This window comes from Centroberyx affinis, unplaced genomic scaffold (genome assembly GCF_046629955.1).
Source record: "Centroberyx affinis isolate AG114_WGS23_722 - 3 ecotype Tasmania unplaced genomic scaffold, CSIRO-AGI_Caff_v1 ptg002475l_1, whole genome shotgun sequence".
Lineage (NCBI taxonomy): Eukaryota > Metazoa > Chordata > Actinopteri > Beryciformes > Berycidae > Centroberyx > Centroberyx affinis.
In genome coordinates, this window is record NW_027280707.1 from 403026 (window position 1) to 422147 (window position 19122).

At 40.6% G+C, this 19122-nt stretch overlaps 3 protein-coding genes across 10 annotated transcripts in view; all 3 read right to left on the reverse strand.

Annotated features, from left to right (window-relative positions):
* The window catches only part of arhgap21b (Rho GTPase activating protein 21b), a 41752-nt gene extending 39203 nt beyond the window's left edge, over positions 1 to 2549 (reverse strand). For both annotated transcript variants that reach the window (XM_071534007.1, XM_071534006.1), the window contains exons 1-2: positions 2426 to 2549; positions 1170 to 1374 (exon numbers count right to left, since the gene is read on the reverse strand). In XM_071534007.1, coding sequence (XP_071390108.1) covers positions 1170 to 1244 — 75 coding nt within the window. In that variant the 5' untranslated portion in view covers positions 1245 to 1374; positions 2426 to 2549. The remainder of the gene's footprint in view (positions 1 to 1169; positions 1375 to 2425) is intronic.
* Positions 2550 to 4236: 1687 nt separating this feature from the next.
* prtfdc1b (phosphoribosyl transferase domain containing 1b) lies at positions 4237 to 11135 on the reverse strand. Its single transcript, XM_071533996.1, has 9 exons — positions 11017 to 11135; positions 10583 to 10689; positions 9894 to 10077; positions 9272 to 9337; positions 6903 to 6920; positions 5695 to 5777; positions 5415 to 5461; positions 5193 to 5269; positions 4237 to 4997 (listed from the first exon to the last, which is right to left on the reverse strand). The coding sequence occupies exons 1-9, from the start codon at positions 11062 to 11064 to the stop codon at positions 4950 to 4952; spliced, it is 678 nt and encodes a 225-aa protein (XP_071390097.1). The 5' UTR covers positions 11065 to 11135; the 3' UTR covers positions 4237 to 4949.
* Positions 11136 to 14723: 3588 nt separating this feature from the next.
* The window catches only part of pbx1a (pre-B-cell leukemia homeobox 1a), a 42893-nt gene continuing 38494 nt past the window's right edge, over positions 14724 to 19122 (reverse strand). For 6 of the 7 annotated variants that reach the window (XM_071533993.1, XM_071533990.1, XM_071533988.1 and 3 more), the window contains 2 exons: positions 19020 to 19109; positions 14724 to 16408 (listed from right to left, as the gene is read on the reverse strand). In XM_071533993.1, the coding sequence (XP_071390094.1) occupies positions 16316 to 16408; positions 19020 to 19109 (183 nt within the window). In that variant the 3' untranslated portion in view covers positions 14724 to 16315. Of the gene's footprint in view, positions 16409 to 19010; positions 19110 to 19122 lie in introns of all 7 variants that reach the window. The other variant, XM_071533992.1, reaches the window with a different exon arrangement.

Genomic DNA, 19122 nt, shown 5'->3' on the forward strand with positions numbered 1-19122 from the left:
ATATGTCAGTTTCTATGAGCAAAGATTGCCAATGGGGTATTTCCAGATAGTCTTGCTTGATAACAACATAGATACGTGATTTTTAGTTGTTTTTTTGCAGTAGTAGTTAGGAAAACTGGGATGCAATATAAATGTTCCTTGCGTATGGCTTCTGAATGACCTCTAGCAGTGTGTGTTGTTTGCACAGGGTTAACTGCGGTGTTCAAATATTATTGTGCTTGTTTTATTAAGAAGGTGTTTTACGCTCTTAAATAGTCTTCTCAAAATATCATTCTCAACGGCCTAGAAAAGAAACCAATGGCTATCAATCCATGAAATATAATCAGTACTTAATTGGCCAAATAAAAACAATGGCCCTACCACTGGCTAATTTACCTAATGTCTTGTTTAATGTCAAGTGATCCTTCTCTTCCCTGTGTTGTGCGCAATGATCTAAAATTATATTCAGCACTTCTAGACTGTCAGCAGTGAAAACACAAGGAGCTTTACATCCCTCATTCAGGCTCTATTCACACAGAAGCAGGGAAGAGCTGAATATTAGATTAAAGGGGATGGAAGAAATGAAAAAAAAAAACCTGCAGATTCTATAAATAGGTGACCTTCCTTTCAAAAGGAGTATGGGCTACCTAGTTTACCACAAAGGTCTTCTTTCAGACGACAAGCCTCCAGAGGAGCAGATGGTGTCCTGTCTGGTATTACAGGGGTTACAGCTTAAAAATCTTAAAGAGGGGGTTTGAATAATGGCCTCCATCCCATTGTCTCCTCCCACTTCTAACATCAATGATAAGTTTTAATTAAATTTCCAAATGCAATTAAAACACTGTTGAGTAACTCAAACCTTTCTGTGGCTCTTTTCATCTACAATGATCAACTCTAGCTGCTACAAGACAAAAAACTTTTGACACCAACCCTATGGCTGTAATTATCAAAAAACAAAACAAAAAAACAGTGAAGCACTGGTGGGAGAAACAGAGCAAAACAAACAGAGGAGGGTTGTTACATGCACTAACAGCTGGGCCAAAGTGTCAAACCAGTTACTTCCCCCACAACCATACTGAAAGAGGTAAGGCAGTGAAACCATGACACTAGTTGCCCCAAAATCATGATGATCGCCACTTCATAAATAGCACAGCCTGGGATACAGAGTCTGAGGTTTGAGTGGTGTTTACCTCACAGAAAGAAGATCTTGTTGGTTGTCTCTCATCATCGTCACCACAAGAATGAACCCAACGTGATGCCATCATTCAACTTCACTTAAAATGCTGTTATCCGTGAACGCCCACATCGAAAAGTTAGCTCCAGCAGGAGGCAAGAAAACACTTCAAGTGCTCTATCCACTTCACCACTCCATTCTTGCTTGTGTTCTTTGTCCAGCTGTTTTACAGAGAGAGAGAGAATTATGTTATAATTGAGCTTGATATGTTATTGAAATCATGACAGCTTTTTGAGTGACCTGCTCAAATATGGCATCTCCCACCTGTTGAGTGTCTGTCAAAATAACATGAACCTATAACTTAATTGTTAAGTGCACATGATGGTAGACAATGCTTCGTTACTTTTTGGGCAATCAGTTTTGTGTCACATTTCTAACTTAACTCCATTATGTGCAGTAACCTATGTTGTTTTTGTGCTTTAACTTTGCAGCGCCTTAAATTCTGATAATACTGTGAAACAGAATGACCTGAAGTGATATGGAACACTGTAAATACAAATGTGACTACAATTCAATTTACAAATTTGCTAACCAGTAAAAGAAAAATCCAGGATTGTGAATAGCACCTAAAGCTGTGTGTGGAAACTGAGGGCGATGATGTGGTAGTCCACATCATCATCACCAGATTATTCAAGCAACACAAGACAGATTGGATGTCATTGAGTTTAAGCACAACAACGTGAACGGTCAACACCGTAATGAATGGCCTGCAACAAGTGGAGTACTGGGGAGGGAGGGCATAATAAATGTCCGTCAGACTGGGAAATGAAATCACATCAAATCTATGAAACCTGTGTTATAAATTATAAGTCATGTTACTTTTTCATTCTTTTAGTACCTGAAAAATGAAAACACCGATTTCGTGACTGATATCGAGAGGGGATGAAACAATGTTTTCGATGCATCTGAACCACGAACAGAGCGTGTCGAGCTGTTGTTCTCAGCCGATCGACAATGGTCAAAGTAGTAAGGCATTAGTAAATACCTTTTCCTTTGTTACTTTCGGGGGGATATTAAAAAATAATACGAGAAAGTAGACGAAGTAGGGACAATAACATAAACTGTAGCTATTTTCCACGTTAGTACTTTGTGAACGCTATCTTTGAGACTTGCTAGTAAAGAGCAACAGCCAAGTCAACTGTAGTAGCAACAGGCTGCTGCTAACGCTGGTGTTAGCATACAAGCTAACGGCTGGAGTTTAAACAAAGTTACCTGTGTAGTTCAGAAGTGTCGGTACAGGCGGGGTGCAGCGGCAGTAATTGTCCATAAAAGCGAGTAGATACAGTAAAATCCTAGCTCGAAAGTTCCAAAATGGTCAAACGTTGTCATAATTTCATATATTTGGAGTACAAGCGGCTTCTCAATGGTTACTCCAAACCCACTCCGGGGAGGCGCATGGTGCAGTTTGTAGCTGGAATTTGCTTCCAGCGTTCCCGACTCTCTGGGAGCCCACCTTCTGGCCACAGGACACTCTCAGCCAATCACAACAGGCGTTGTATTTGACTCGACCAATCCAGTGCGACTTTACAAAACCTGGCCGCTGCCCTGCTCAAAGGTGGTGTTTTTTACTATTTCAAATTGAGTTCAATCGTTCGACAGCAATCAGTGGGGGAAAAAAATAATAACGAACCCAGAGAACTTGTGCATTGTCTCAAGTTTAACTTTTCAATCCAAGTTTTACAATTGTAAGTCTGTCCGCTTTCGTTACCTATACACAACAAGGCAACAAGAGTCACATGTCCTGGTTCAAAGTGGGGTCGAGGAGGGCTGGCATGTGCATGGCAGTGGATGTGGAATGTGAATTCCCACTGGGCGTTTCAGAGAGCACACCAGAGTTCCCAATCAGTCTCATCATGTAGCTGTTATATCATCACCAAAGCACAGATTTCAAATGCAATTTTTAACAACACTGACCCACCCCACACACAAAATCTGAGATTGGAATTGGAGACTAAAAGTGCTCTGATCCTCAGGGCCTTGACAAATGTCCCTTTTATTCCTCTCCAACATAAGGGACCACCTGTTCCTGGGATTGGCGGCTTTTGTTGCAGAGGTCAATCTAGGAGGGAAACTTTCACAAAGCTGTCCTGTCCAGCCAGTTCTACTTCCAGTGGCTCTGCTGTGGCTATTGGGTGTAGTAAGCCTTGAAAATAACCTTTCAGTGTTAAACCAATTTCAGTGGTACTTCAGATGCAACATATCTTGCTGAACTACCCCCCCCCCCCCCCCCAAAGTATACAGTATCTGGAATAGGAAGGTTACTGTTATACTCTTGGATTTCTTGGTCACAAGACTTTATCCGCAGTGCTAATTTCTATTGAAAGGTCACAATGTCAATTCACTGTAATCCCCAACAGACCTCACTACTAAGGAAAAACGGTTTTGTTTTTATAGCACTTCTTGTCCCCTGCTCCAACACTAGGAGTCGTATGTCAGGTGTACACAAAGAGCCCAGCAGCTCTCACAACGGACGCTCTTTTGTTCCATTTACTATCTGTAGTTCATTGGCAGCTAACCTATTTTTTCACCCGAGAATGTTTACAAGGTTAAAGTGTTTCAGGTTTCCAACCGTATGCCATTTTGGCCAGTCTCACTATTGAATAGATGTGAATCTCGCACCAGTTAACAAAAAGACAGATCAGGTGTTTGGAGGGGAAATTAATGAATGAAAGAGTCCTTGATTTTGGATTACTTTCCTCTTACAGGACAATCACAAATACAAAATCCCAGCATCTTAATACCATAAGGCAGGTAAGGATTATATAATAAAACGATCAAAACTAAATATTCAACATACTGTTTGGAGAGGCAGAAACCTCCTTTGTATACCATCAGCCTAAGAAAAACATGTGAGGCACACTGGGTTTCTCTATCATGTGAGCTCCACCAGGACACCAGTTTAAACTAAATATTATCAACATTAGAAAATGTGCTTCTAATGTCATTGGATATTATGAATAGTGCAGACAAGTGACACATAATTAGAACTCAGAAATGTTCAAAATCAAATACTTTACTGTGTGTTAAATACAAAAAAGAAAATACAGGAATGACAAAAGTACCCCACTACATCTCAAATATTGAAAGACCAAAAAGAGGTAGTTAGTGTACTTAGTGTTTTTACAAAACCCTTTTGTTTGCCCCTGAGCAGCAAAGATGACAGCAAGACAAATGACTAATGGAACATTAAAAAGGCAAAGTAGAGGTGAAGATCTATCATTCTATTACCAAAAGCGCAGTAATTTCCTAATACAACAGAGCAACTCCCTTTTTTGTCTTAAAAGCAGCTCACATTGAGTTTACTCTCAGTTATTGTATCATTCACCAATCTGACAAAATCTATCACATTCATACAGGTCATGATTATCAAGTCCTTTACATTGCATATAATAAGCAGTAAAATTGAGATGACTTTTGCATTAGAATAAAACTACATAAAGCAAGACAGAACCACCCTAGCAGCTAACTTTCAGCTAATTCGACTTTGTAAACATAAAGAATGTAGTTGCAATATTAAAACATGGTCAAATATGTAAATGCTTTGCTAAAACTACCTTTAAATGTCTGTGTTTATTGCTAAAGGAGAGACACGTCTGACAGAAGGAATTAGAAGGAATGTCATGAAGGAACAGGGATGCTTGAGATTAAATGTCTTGATAGCAGTTGGAAGTGAATGCGCTCTCATGGAAAATGTTCAGGCATCTCTATGACAGTAACCTCTTTTGCAGTCCTCCGTTTAAATCTTATATTTCATCTTCCCGCTTTCACTGATCACACAGATATGCTACAAAAAAAAGAAGAAGAGAAAAGTCAAAATGGAGAAGAAAAGTGAGTTCAACAAAATTCATTACAGCAATTCCTGTATATTTTTGTGATATGATGCCTGCCATGACATTCAGTGTTATTAACATCAGGAGCCATTCCTCTGAAGCAGAATCATTGTGACTCAAGTCAGAAAAGACAAATTAAAGTGACTTACATTGAGGTCTCTAAAATACTCATTGTAGTCTAAGGCATATCCAACCACAAAACGATTGGGTATCTCAAAGCCAACATCTGAAACCAAAGACGGGAGGAAAGTAATTTGGAAGCAGTTCCATAGTCCGCTGACTCACTGACGACTAATGAGCAGCAACCATTGTTTCAACGGCAATGAAAAAATGAGTCATAAAAACATGAAAAGGGTTGGTCAGGTACATACAGTCAGGGAGACATGCTGAGCTATGTGGCCCTCTCTTCACCAGCAATCTGAGGAAGATAAAAGCAGACGGTATAATATGATATCCCCACCTGTCGCATAGGACGTCATGGTAACAGTGTTCCTTTTAATAGTAGTATCTGAAACTTGTGTCCCTCATTCTCTCTCTCTCTCTCTCTCTCTCCCTCTCTGTCTGTATAGACTAGAAAGAGGAAATTGAGTGTCTCGGGGAGCAGGTCAGCTAGGCTGGTTGTGTTTTGAAGACTTTTCAGCCAAGACTTACCCTGCTACTTTGATCATTTTGGGCCTGAAGGCGCCAACATGCTTCAGGAGAGTCTTCATTGTCTTCCCTGTGTCTACAATAGCCTGCGAGGGACAGAAAGATGAGTTGAGACAGGAGGAAATTGCCAACACCCCAAATGTAAAACAAGCTAAAAAAAATTGTTGTAAAATATTGGAGCAAAAGTGAAAGGGAGAACTTGGTCACACTGTACTCCAATTCCGCAAACTCTTTATGTGCATTTTCTCTGAAATGACTTGGTTTCCACTGAAAAAGGGAAGGTCTGACCAGCATGTGGTGTTTCACGCAAAAACACATCTGACTCCACACATTGAGAAGTGTCGTCAGCCTCAGGAAGAGGGAGAAGTAGCAGTGGAACTTAAGCCATAGCAGTATGTTTTGCTGCTTCAGTTCTTCTGCTGGCTGATTATGCATCTATTGTGTGTTTGTGTGTGTGTGTGTGTGTGTGTGTGTGTGTGTTTCTCAGCCCTCATTAATATGTAACACAGAGCTACCCATCATCATTGCTCATTGTTCGAAATGTATAAATGTCAACACAGCTTAATATAGGAATGGATTATATTATATATTACACATAAAATCATTTTTTTCCAGACTGACTGCATGTGAGCATATACTTTAATAGTAAGTAAGAGTAAAATTTGCAATATATAAAAAACACATGCAACACTGAATAAAGAATCACAGAATAACCTTTGGAGAGGGTTCATTTCAAAAGATCGCAAGACAGAAATTCTTATACTTCGCAATATATCCCTCTGAAATAGAAGTCATTGAAACCACTATTGGTAAGGGCCTATTCACTGATGTTTGAGCACTGGCTAATGATTGCAGTATCAATATGCCCTTTCATGCGATATCTACTCAAGTAACCCCCCACTGTATGACAAGAATTGATTTCTTTCTTGTAAATGACGTTCCTTCCCAGTGCACTAATTCCCCTTGCAGAACACAATTATTGTGCTAACAAGAAAGTTTCTTGGGTCATCTTGGAAAAACAGCTCTCGAATTTCCCAGATATAGGGCAGCTAATTAAAAAGTTTGCTCATGTTGAACTCAGGTCCTGTAGAAAAAAAACAACTTTAAGATGTCTTCTCTTGACCTGGATAAACATCTGGAGCGAGGAACACAATGGGTCCATTTCATGAAGTCAGGGGAAAAATAGAGAAGTATAAACATGGTTGACTCACCTCCACAATGAGTACATTCTAGAAAGAGAGAGAAGAGAGGGAGGAGAGAAAACAATTATATATGGTTAGGAATAGGTAACAAGCTATCTCTGATCAACCACACACACATTCCAAGATAACACTCACAAAGGCTGGTGTGCAAACGCTATGTACTGTACTACAGCGATTTCATAACTACACTAAACAGTTGTGCATTCTTATGATCTGAAATATATACAGCAACAAATTATACGGTCAAACAGGAAACTCTGACAAATGACAAATGCTTTTTTAAGACAAGCCGTGTCAATCAGAGCTGCCTCTCCCTCTATCAGTGTTTTGTCCCACACAGCAACAGAAAGCCACAGAAAGAGAAAATTATAATCTCTCCACATCTTAATTTAGAGATGAGGAAAGTGTTGAGACAAGGTCTGTCAGCTGTGTCATATCCAATCACAATGATTAAAGCAAGCGGTGTAGCAATAAAGTTTTATTACATGTTATGACACCAGTGATTACTCAAGGAAATGAGGGCACCTGAAAAATGCCAACCTCATCCAGATAGGAAATCTATGCTCATTCCTTTTTTTCATGTCACACTGAAATAGCTGAGATTCTGCAAATGTTTGTCTACTCAATTGGAGACAATTGGGTAGTTTTTAGATTGGATAAGTTTCACAAACTTATCTTCTCGTAAACTGCCAAATAGATGTAGCCGTACGCTGCCACTTCTTTTCAAACAAAGGATTCATCCAACCACGTAGTCATGCTTTGTCTCTGCCTCATTATCCATACTGAGATTGAATTAGAGTACAGTGGCCCGGCAGAAATATAAAAGAATAAACTATATTATTAAACTCCACACAGAAAGGGCAAACTACAGTATGCGAAAAACTGCATTGGGCGTAGGCCTAACATAAACTGTGTTATGTGCTCCGTGTCACACAGCAATTAGATCACTTCTTCCAGCAAAACACAGCAGCATTCAGTTACCAATGGGGTGACTAAATTGAGTTGTACATCACGGAGAGCTCAGGGATTTCACAAGCAGCCTTAAAATACTGCGTGAGCAAAGCAACAGGCAATGAGTCAAGCTCACCACCTCATATCTCATTCATGTTTCAGGCAGCTATGCCACGCCTGACTACAGAGTGTATCAATGTGTGTGTGTGTGGGGGTGTGTGTGTGTGTGTGACGTTTATGAGTGTATGTGAGCGTGAGTTTCAGATCAGCTGATTTATATTATGTAAAAAACTACCTCTTGTTGACCTATGAGTCCATTAGTAGTGGTTGAGCACACAAACACACAAACAAACAAGCCCTTCACACGCACACACACACACACACACACACACACACACACACACACTCACACACACACTCACACACACACACACACACACAAGACACACACTTTTACATAATTTTTTCATGTCTACCTCAATTCAAGAAATACAGGGACAGAAACAACAAAGATAGAATTAGCTATTGTGCAAGCCATGGCAGTTTCATATATGCTCAATTTGTAGCCACAGTGTGTTCATACAAAACAATTAAATGCAAGGATACAAATGCAATGCCTTCTCTACATTGTTTTTCTACCAATAGCAGCCAACACTGAACAGTATCTTGCCAGCTGCTTGGCCCTTGTCTTCTGCAGACCTCACCCAGATAGACCATATAATAATATTTACTATAAGGTCCTGAAAATGGAGATTTTTGTTTTGACACTTTCAGTGTTCAAGGTGATTATGAACTGCTGTAGGCAGCAATGTAGAGGTATGAATTGCCTATATTGTCTCGACAAGACCCTATAGTAAATAGTATACAGTCTTCAGGGCTTGGTAAGGACAAAGCAGCTGGCAAGACACCTTGCAACAATTGTTTGGTATTTTAATTATGAGGAGTATTTAATTAGGAGACTTATTAGAAGCCAACGCTAAAGTAAATAGTTATAGTATTTAAGTCTGCTGGCTTTTAGAATTAAACTACAGATACACACACACACACACACACACACACACACACACACACACACACACCTCTGGTAGTGGATTTTATATTTTGGTTCTGATGGGATTAAATTATAGGATGCTTTAAACAATCATGTGTGATTCCCAGAGGAAAAATGATGCCTTTTGGTCATCGTTGGTTTGTCAGTTAACTGCCATCTTTGATCTCCTTTGCGGAAGCACTGAACCATTTCCTCAGTGATGGGGGGAGATAGCAGATTATAGGACAGGCTGCCCTCTTGAGGCTGCTGTCAAACATTACCTGCCATCCCAGTTCATTTCACTGTGTGGGGCTCATAACAATATCAGAGTTTCATGGGAGTCAGATGCACTCTCCTTCTTTATGATGCTACTTTGCTTGATGTTGATAATAATTACCTTTCCGGATAAAAAAGAAAGGTCCTCAGCTCCCAGAATGTGGAGATCCTCTGTCGACTGGTCATTCTACAATAAACAGAAACGAGAGCAACATAGTTTTCTCTTACTGTTGTTCAGATGTGTTAGAAATTGCTCTGGTATAACCTATTAAACAAATATCAACACATTCACCATTTAAAAAAAAAGTGATTCCTACTCTAATAAAATAATTCCTGGCATGGAAGTAAAGCACATTATTTGATACTGTTACAGTATTTTCCCTTCATAAAATGGCTACATTGTATGGAAGGAAATCATCTCTATACTGGAAACACTTCAGGTAAATATGTATTTTACAAAATAAGCATATAGCATCATCTGCATGCAAATCTGCTGTATTTTTCTCCTTTGCATGGGCTATGGAGGCCACATGATACAGCACATCCAAGGCCAAGTTACACAAAGATACGACTGTCATAACATTATCTAAAACATAACTCATACATCTTCTGACTAAGTCATGAGACTCAACCATCATGGCTGATCATCTTAAGCATAAAGGGAGTATCCATTTTTTTCACACGCCACTTATCCTAGTGCCAATGTCTGTGTGCGTTCTGTATTAAAGCGGGCAGAGTCTCACCAGGTAGCTCTTCAGACGTATGAAGTGAACCCTCATGGGGATTGTGTGGTTGGAGTTGCGGCTGAGAGCTTTGATCCGATCCACCAGGTCGGCGGAGAACTGGTAGCCTCCCTTCAGCACACACAGCACCACGATGGCATGGTCCCCCAGGTCGTCCATGATGTTTCGAGCAAGACGCTCTGTCCTGTAGGGTTAGACAACAACATGAAAAGTGAACTTTATCTTTCATAGCTCAGCATGTTTGCTTCACATAAAGACATGAGCATGCTGGAACTAATGCCAGTGTAATAGATGATCATTACACTCAATGCAAAGTTGCCCTCCAGCACCAACTGCTGGGGATCCGGTTGGGTGAGAATCACAAGAGAGCTCCTAATCCGTCATTATAACAATACTTAGGCCAAAATATGATAGTCATTCTTGATTTGTTTTTGTTTTTTTTATTTTCAAGATCATCATTTAATATAAGATATCATGAAGAAACACTGACAGTTTTATACAGAACCATAGAGTAAAAAATGGTGTCCCCTTATGGTTTTGCAACTTTTTAATGGTTCTGTAGCCGTATAATCTCTGGTATTTGAATAAACTCCTAATAAGAAGCTCTTTAAAAACTAGCCTAATGGTTATACATGGCACTATTATGTCCACAGAGAACCTCCAAAGAACCATCTTTTTTAGTGTTGTACCTGTCCATGATCACGCCATGTGGGATGTAGACACAGTCTAAATCCCCTGCATAGTGAGCTGGATAGCTGAAGAGGTCTAAACTGTAGCCTGGCCAATCATCTTTGATCTGGGAGGGAAAAGATACACTGATGTAAACGCAAACATTACACTGTGTGCAGCACTATTGATTGCATAGTGTAGTAAAAACAGAGGGAAACGATCGGACTCATGTTACAAAGTTGCATACTTATTATCAGTATAAACTGCGTCAAGCCAGCCAGAGAGAGACTGAATGTTGCATAGAAGTAAATAAAAACTCTGATCTACAACGTGCGCAAACTTTTGCGATCTGCGCCGTGGCAAGCATGTGCATCCATGAATGAGTAAAGTTCCCCTGCATGTTGGACACTAGCACACTCGTCCGTATCCCGGTCTAGTTTTCTTATTTAATTACCACAATTCCGCCGCTTCTTCCCTCAGTTTGGACGGCGCCGTCTGCCATGTTGTTTTTTCACGATACAAAGGTTCTTAAGTGCGCTGGTTTGTCGTTAATAAAGTGGCACTATAGCAGCTATCGGGGGTTGTCACTGAGGAGAGAGGAGGAGCATCGGTGTGAAAGAATGTTCCCAGTTCACATCCAACCACTAATGTTTGCACACTTGTTGTGGCGGGCGGTGGGACAGACCACAGACACCAGGGGGCGACATGGGACGGTTCCCCCCATGACTTGGATGATTGGACTCAGGCGCCCCGTACTTTTAGTTTATGTCTGGCCCAGAGGCCCTTCGGCAGCACTGACCCCCTCTCATCTGCTCACTGGGCGGATGGGGGAAGAGCAGATCAGGACTTGGGTTCAACACAGCCAAAGGCGCACAGACACAAGCACTCACACACTGGTAACCAGGTTAATAGGTGGATGAAACAGCTGCAAATTGCCCGATTTGCACACAAAGTTAGCGTGCCGTGTTGTTTGATAATTCGTGTCGGGATGTGACTCTTGTTGAGTGACACTTGGGGGGCTGGCTGGTTATCATAGAAGCCCAAATTACTTGTGATTGAGCCTTCAGAGGAATATGACTTTAGAAAACAAGAAAACAAACAAAAGACAGATGCATGTGACATCTTGAATGTATTGTAACAGATTTTGAATATTAAAATAAAGATAAGTGTGCAGTTTCACATAAGTTTCTTGCTTATTGTAAACATAGAATTGCCAGTAGGCTATAGTGTACCTTTCAGTTAGAAAAAACAACACTCTTATTATTTGAATAACGTATTTAAGACGAACAGATCTATTATAATATTCAAATACCAATGATTTGAATGTACTGTATGTGCAAATGTGTTAACACCGCCATCTTGTGGTAAGGGAATGAAAATGCTGAAACAGTGCCGCAGTCAGACCAGAGGCTGCTCTTGTGGTGATGAGACTCAAATCTCTCCTTCTTTGCCTTCATAAAAATCCAAATAAATATCCTAAGACTCACTTTGTAAAATTCCTCTGTATTTCAATTTACCTTTCTACCTAATGTGTCTTGTTTACTTAATTTACCTTACCTTTATTTAAAGTACCATGGGTGCATAACTACAACAGACTGGACTGGGCAGAGTGGACTCAGTGGTGGAGGGAGTACTAAAACATCCTACTCAAATAGAAATATTGTTATGTTGCTGATATTTTACTTAAGTAGAAGTGAACGTACTGTAAGGAAAAACTTTCACAAGAAGAACAAGAGGCCAAACGCTCTCACCTATGCCATTGAGAACAATAGTCCAAATTTTGAGCTTTTTGCAAGCCGTGAACCCTGGGATTCCTCTGGTCAGCTTCTTCGGCAGCAGCAGGGTTTGGGCTGTTAAGACTGGACGGCTGTGTCATTCCACATTAGAGCTGTCTGCTGGGGGTCCGTTAAGAGGGTGAGACAAGGTGTCTGGGCTACCCACCCATGCACATCCACAGCAGCTGTAATTAAACAGTGGTACATTGACAGCTGGGGAGCCAGATGTCAACAGGAACATTAGATTTCAATCAGCCAGCAGAGTGCCACCGCTGAGGAATAACGGAGGGGTGTATAACCACGACACTGCGTTGCAGAATCTCTCAAAATGATTGAAAAGCGTTGGTCAGGAAGAGTTCAGACGAGTAAGATGGTCTGCCGAACTCATTTTACTTCAAATGAAAATATGTCTTTCCAAGTCTTTATCAAATCTGAGTCTCGGCAATAGAGCCAGGCGCGATGCGGTGACACTGGCAAATTACCAAGCGATCACAAATAGCCCGTGCATGTGAAACCCGAGCTCATGATGCATGTTGCATTGTGTGACGCCGTCCTCAATGTTTGCACAAGCCAGATGAAGGTTTGGGCCATTGATCAAGTCTCGTCAAATTGTTTTGATGCCCGCGCTGTTCGTGCGAGCGGGCCTGGTCCTCCTCCGCCCCGGGGCCAGAGAGCAGTCTGGCTCCGGCATTTCACACTCACTCAGCAGTCAAGACCTGTGACCGTCCACAGACTTTACCGCCAACTGTTCCCTTACCCTCGCCCCCTGTGCTCGGCCAATTATGAATATTCAGCTCGCTATGAAAGTAATTCTGTCAGACATGCAACTGTCCGGCCAGATAATGTCAGTGTTGTTGTTTGTAGCATTTGAGGGGAGAATCTCACAAGGACGCGGCCATTCCTCTCCCTTCCAATCAGATTCTGATATGTGTGACAACGAAAAGGAATGACTGGCCATCCTCAAGATGACCTAAATAATAAGCAGCACCGACTCTTTATTTTTCTTTCTTTCTTTCTTTCTTTCTTTCTTTCTTTCTTTCCCTCTTTCTTTTCTTTCTTTAATTCTTTCTTTCTTTCTTTCTTTCTTCCCTTCTTTCTTGCTTGCTTTCTTTCTTTCTTCCCTTCTTTCTTGCTTGCTTTCTATCTTTATTTTTTTCTTTCTTTCCTTCTTGCTTGCTTTCTTCCCTTCCCGTCTTTCTTTCTTTCTGTCCTTCTTTCTTGCTTTCTTTCCCTCTTTCTTTCTCTAATGCACATACACACTCACATAAACTTACACAAACAGAGCACAGTCAATCCTCAAGATGACCTAAATAAGTAGTACTGACTTTCTTTCTTTTTTCTTTCTTTCTTTCTTTCTCTCCTTTCTTGCTTTCTTTCTTGCTTTCTTTCTTTCTTTAATGCACGTACACGCATACACACTCACACAAACATCCACACATACACATACAGCGCAGTCAACCCTATATTGGATCTGTGGCCATTTGTCATGTGTCTTTCTCATCCAGCATTTCTGATTAATCTGTCTCACACAAGATATGACTTGTGAGACGCCGCAGTCCAAATCTCATCTTTAACACTTTTAGTCGTTGGGGTCCCACACTGACTCCAAATAGAGAACATCACCATATTGGTGGTGAAAAAGACATGTCCCTCCACTGTTAGCTACATCTGATAGTGGTATAGTGTGTGTGTATGTGTGTTTGTATGCCACTGAGTGCCTGTACACTAATACATTGGATAGGAGCCATTATGGAAGGCAGGGAGATGGGAGGCCATAAAAAGGGAGATGTCTGCTGGCAATTACTAACCTTGGTTGACTTTCAGTTATCGCAAGAGTGACTGCGATTACCATTGTGCCACTGATGCCTTCAAATGATGGTGAGCAAAATGAAAATTATTTGCTCTCTCATAAACTCCATAATAAAAATGCTGATGTATGATCTTGCTGTATTACATATCATTTTAATGTGTTGAAAACCCTTTTCAACAAAGCAAGTCAAGCACAATGGTGCACATAAACACATGTTGAAAGTTCATGAGCTAATTCACGAGAGTAGGAAAGCAAAAAAGTAATAGCCTACATTAAGCATACCATAAAAATGAACAAAATACAAAAGAGCAAACATATAGCCCACACAACATAAAAATGTATATAAACAAGGTTAGAATGCTCAGAAAACACATTATTTGACATAATGAGTTGTCCCTTCTTTAGATATTAATGGTTAACATTTACAATGTCCGTGAACTTTTAACACTGAAACAAATCAGTTTGATAGTATTGACAAGCATAAACTCAAATGTCTACATTTGTTTTGGTGTCAATTCTAGGGTTACTAAAGCAGTAACAGCAGAATAATATATCGACTGCATATTGAAAATGCTTTATAGATCTAAATAAACGCCTGGAAGAGGAGACTATTCAACAAGGTGTGGAAAGTATTAGTTCTATATCAAAAAACGTCCTCAGCAGCATGTAAAAGATGGGACTGAGCGACAGTTCAGGTGTGTCCGGATGCTTGTTTCATGTCCAGTTGCTCCATGGTACAAGCATCTCTTGACCTGTGCTTGTCTACTGTGCTGTGGTGTGGATTCAGGCCCTTCGTTACCTGCTCCACCAGAGCAAGGATCCACTGCAAGCATGTAAAACTCTATTAACATAATGACTTCCCTGTTTAAGTGGATTCTGATTCAATGTACTCAAAAACAAACTCAGTTATAGACATCCTTGACAGATTTTTTTTTTTTTTTTTTGCTGTAGAAATCGTTATTGGACTTTTGAACAGTTTTTTTTCTCTTTCACTGGGACAGCATTATTCACTTGGCTTTCTTTTTCCTCATGTTTGATTGTAGCACCACTGTTAAACAGGTGACAGGAGATACAGACTCAAAGTAATGGTTAGAAAACAAATGATGCAACATTTTCAGGATGGATGTATATAGTCATAGTCTGCTGAAAGAATATATTAACAGTGGCTTGATGGGCGACACTTTTCTCGACAATTGTTTTGGTTAACAGCAGCATTTTGGCAATATCAAAAACTTATCTCACATCTGTAGGACACCAAATGTAAAGGTGGGGTCAATAAAAATATCATGGAGGATTTCAGTAATTTAAAAAGGTTTTTCTCAATGTCCAGGATAGAACAGAAGAGAAAATTCCTGTTTTTCCTTATTGTGTCAGTGAAGCCTGCGACTTTACTGTCACTCTACCCATGTGCTGTAGTACCAAAACGAATACAGAAGGAAAATGACTTGGTTTTGAGTTAATATATCCTCATTTTAATGAATGATGTCAATCAAGCTTGTCTGAGTTGATGACAAGTATTTATTTATTGTTTTACAGATAACATACTTCACAGGGTTACCTTAGAGGTAATATCTCCTGACAGAACTCTGTTTTGACTTGTCGGAGACAGAGGGGAAGATGAACATACTTTATCAAGCACACATTGTAAACAACTGAGCAATATTTAAGTCTAAATGGCGTACCATAGAATAGGTGAGAGACAACAAAACGTAAGTAAGAAGATGTGCCTCTTGCTTGCAAAGACAAAATTTTTCATTTTTACAAAACAAATAATGGTCACTGACATTTTTTTCTACTTTTTTTAGTGGCTGAGAGGTAGAATGAAGTATTTTCAGTCAAAACCAATGGTTTGATTTATTTATCTTATCACATCATTTCATCATTATGAGTGAAAACATCACAAGTGAATAAGTAACCCCAGCCCTCTGAATATAATGTGAAATCTGTACAAACATCTCCATTCATTGCAGTATTGTTTTGATTTTCATTGTGAAATTTTTACTTTGTATCCCAAATGTCCAACATTATAGCAGAGGAAAGTTTGTTTTTTTCTAGTTAGGATTTCACAGTACCTCTCCAAACTCCGGGACAGTGAATTCCTATATCTTTAATACTGTGAATAGCAAGGTCAGTTTGTTTTTGTGGACGAGGCGCGGAGATCGACGTATTCAGTTGGAGGTATCCGAATGAACACTTCCGGGTCCTTCTGTGGGTGATGTCACTGATGAAGGAGTTGGAGCATCTTGCCAGCCACCATTTGTCTGTGGAGATAAGACCGGAGAAAGTTAGCTAATGATGATAGAGCGTGGGGAAGAACTTGTTAAGTGTATTAATATCTTGATTAAAATGAATTAAAAGGTATATATTGCTGCTGTAATATATTGCTGTGTATATCGCTATTGCAACTGTAGACAAAACTGCCTTATTTTCAGATTGATGAGTTTCAGATGCTTTTTTGAAATCTTACAATTAGTTTTGAGTGGGTTTCCTGGGCCCTAAGGTCATGAAACCTGCTCAAACTATAAAAGTAAATCTCCAGTTCAAATATGATAAAATACGAAAATCACCAAAATTGGAGTTAAAAAGTTTTTCTGCAACAGCAGTGACATACACTCACCGAGAACTTTATTAGGAACACCTGTACACCTGCTTATTCATGCAATTATCCATTCAGCCAATCATGTGGCAGCAGTGCAATGCATAAGATCATGCAGATACAGGTCAGCAGCTTCAGTTAATGTTCACATCAAGCATCAGAATGGGGAAAAAATGTAATGTCAGTGACTTTGACCGTGGCATGGTTGTTGGTGCCAGACGGGCTGGTTTGAGTATTTCTGAAAATGCTGATCTCCTGGGATTTTCACGCACAACAGTCTGTAGAGTTTACACAGAATCGTGTGAAAAACAAAAAACATCCAGTGAGTGGCGGTTCTGCGGACAGAAATGCCTTGTTGATGAGAGAGGTCAGAGGAGAATGGCCAGACTGGTTGGAGCTGACAGAAAGGCTTCAGTAACTCAGATAACCTCTTTACAACTGTGCTAAGCAGAAAAGCTCCTCAGAATGCAACACGATGAACCTTGAGGTGGATGTCACTTTGGTAACCGGTTGACACTGAGCTGAAAGCTGATACCTACCCAGTAGTAGTAAGGTGTTCCTAATAAAGTGCTCGGTGAGTGTATGTCCAACTGCTACTCTCAGAACCGACACTAAAAAACTGACAAATACTGGGTTTGACTGGGTCACAAGAGATTCACAATCTTCATTAAAGGATAGGATCACTTCCCTCTGTTTCCCTTCCAAAATGGCTGACATAATGTGAGCTAAACAGAGGGGATGTTACACAGAATACACAGACCTTTCATGTGCCTCCCAATATACCCCTGAGATGGTTGATAAAAGAATCAAATATACCAAATTATCACACTAGCTATTGGGGAAAAAAAATAATAAAATGGCTCTGTAAAATGGAAGCCTTCTACAATCACGAAAAAAGGTTGACTAAAGACCATTAAGGACATTAATAGCAATTTCCGTGCTATTAGTGAATGCTGAAAATGTGCTTTGGCAGCCTCTTATTTCCAAACCCTGTTATTTCACATAAAGACTATCTGTCATCCTATTCAGCACCAAGAGAAAAAAAAGAAAGAGTGAAAAAAAAAAGCATTTCCAATCTTTGGGAGAGGCAACACCCACCAGCAATTTAAGGGGTGTAATTGCTGTTCAAGGATAGAGAAGGAGAGGTGTGCCACATGAATGTTCACTCACAGCTCAGAACCAGAAGATATTGTCTGGCGAAATAACAAAGCGCCCACTCCTCATTCAGAACTCACTTTGAAATACTTTTAGTAAAATAAATGTCTCTGCAATTTTTGTTTTGAAGAATTGCCTACCTAATCATCATCACTATTATTATTATTGTTATTATCATTATTTTTAGCACATCCCAAATAAAGAGAAAAATAACTCTTACATCACCCAACATGTCACCATAACACGACACATTTGGGGTTGTAGGTTAGTTTTTCTTTGCTGTGAAGGTAGAAGTATTTCCGTTTTGAGCGTAGTTCCTTATTCCCATTGTCTAACACACCGGGACAGGGTTTTGAATGACACCTATTTACACCGGAGCCTGTTGCGTTTTGTTGCAGCGTGGACCGCACTGGAAGCTGATGGCTTGGGTGCGTCCACGTTCTTATTTTAGCATGAGGGGTGTTGCAGGCTTGGCTGTCAGTGTCACTGTGGCTGTGGATGAATGATCTGACCAATGTGCTTGGACTGTTAGCCCAAAGCCCCGCTCGTTCTGTCTATGTGACTGTCGTATTGATTCTGTTCAGTCCCGCGCAGCCTGTCGCTATGGATCTACATGCTAACACACCGCCTCCAGTGTTGCCTGTCCTGCCCAGCCCGGCAAGACGAAGACCTAGAAAACTGGCCCAGTCTTTCACAGGCTACTTAGAGTTATTTTAAGAAGGAGCAACTGGGAACTTTTTTCTTGAAGCCAACCTTGGAACGGAAGGGAGGTATGGCTTGTCCTAGGGTGCCAATGTGAGAGCGGCGTCGGGGGGGCAGGATGACACCTGTGTCCTTGTTCCTGTCGGCTGCAGGTGCCTTGCTAACGCTAATATCCTCCGACAGACTAGGAGCGTGTCCAGCCACTCAGCCTGGCCGCTGCCTCATTGCCTGCCACCCAGGGCATGACTGGAGCAGGGGGGCAAACGCCTGGACAACAGCCCAACCCCAGCACACCCTGCTAAGTGGCATCCCAATATACACACTGAATTATACACACCCTGTAACTGGGGAATATTTCAGAAAGTAAGACAGCGGGGAAACGTTGGGAAGGACAGAAGGAGATTGTTTACAGGTCTTACGTTGATGCCCTGTGGACTGTACATCTGGCTGGCTGCGAGGCTGTCACTGTATCCTCCGGTCTGGCTGATAACATGGCGAAGGGTATCCACCTGGAACAGCGAG

Bases quoted from the DNA above. Each gene is read 5' to 3' on its own strand.
- prtfdc1b (XM_071533996.1), bottom strand. From the start codon at position 11,064: ATGGCAGACGGCGCCGTCCAAACTGAGGGAAGAAGCGGCGGAATTGTG. The intron at 5,270-5,414 runs GTATGTACCTGA...CTTTGGTTTCAG, and splicing joins CTCAGCATGTCTCCCTGACT to ATGTTGGCTTTGAGATACCC. The intron at 4,998-5,192 runs GTAAGTCACTTT...TTTTTTTTGTAG, and splicing joins AGTATTTTAGAGACCTCAAT to CATATCTGTGTGATCAGTGA.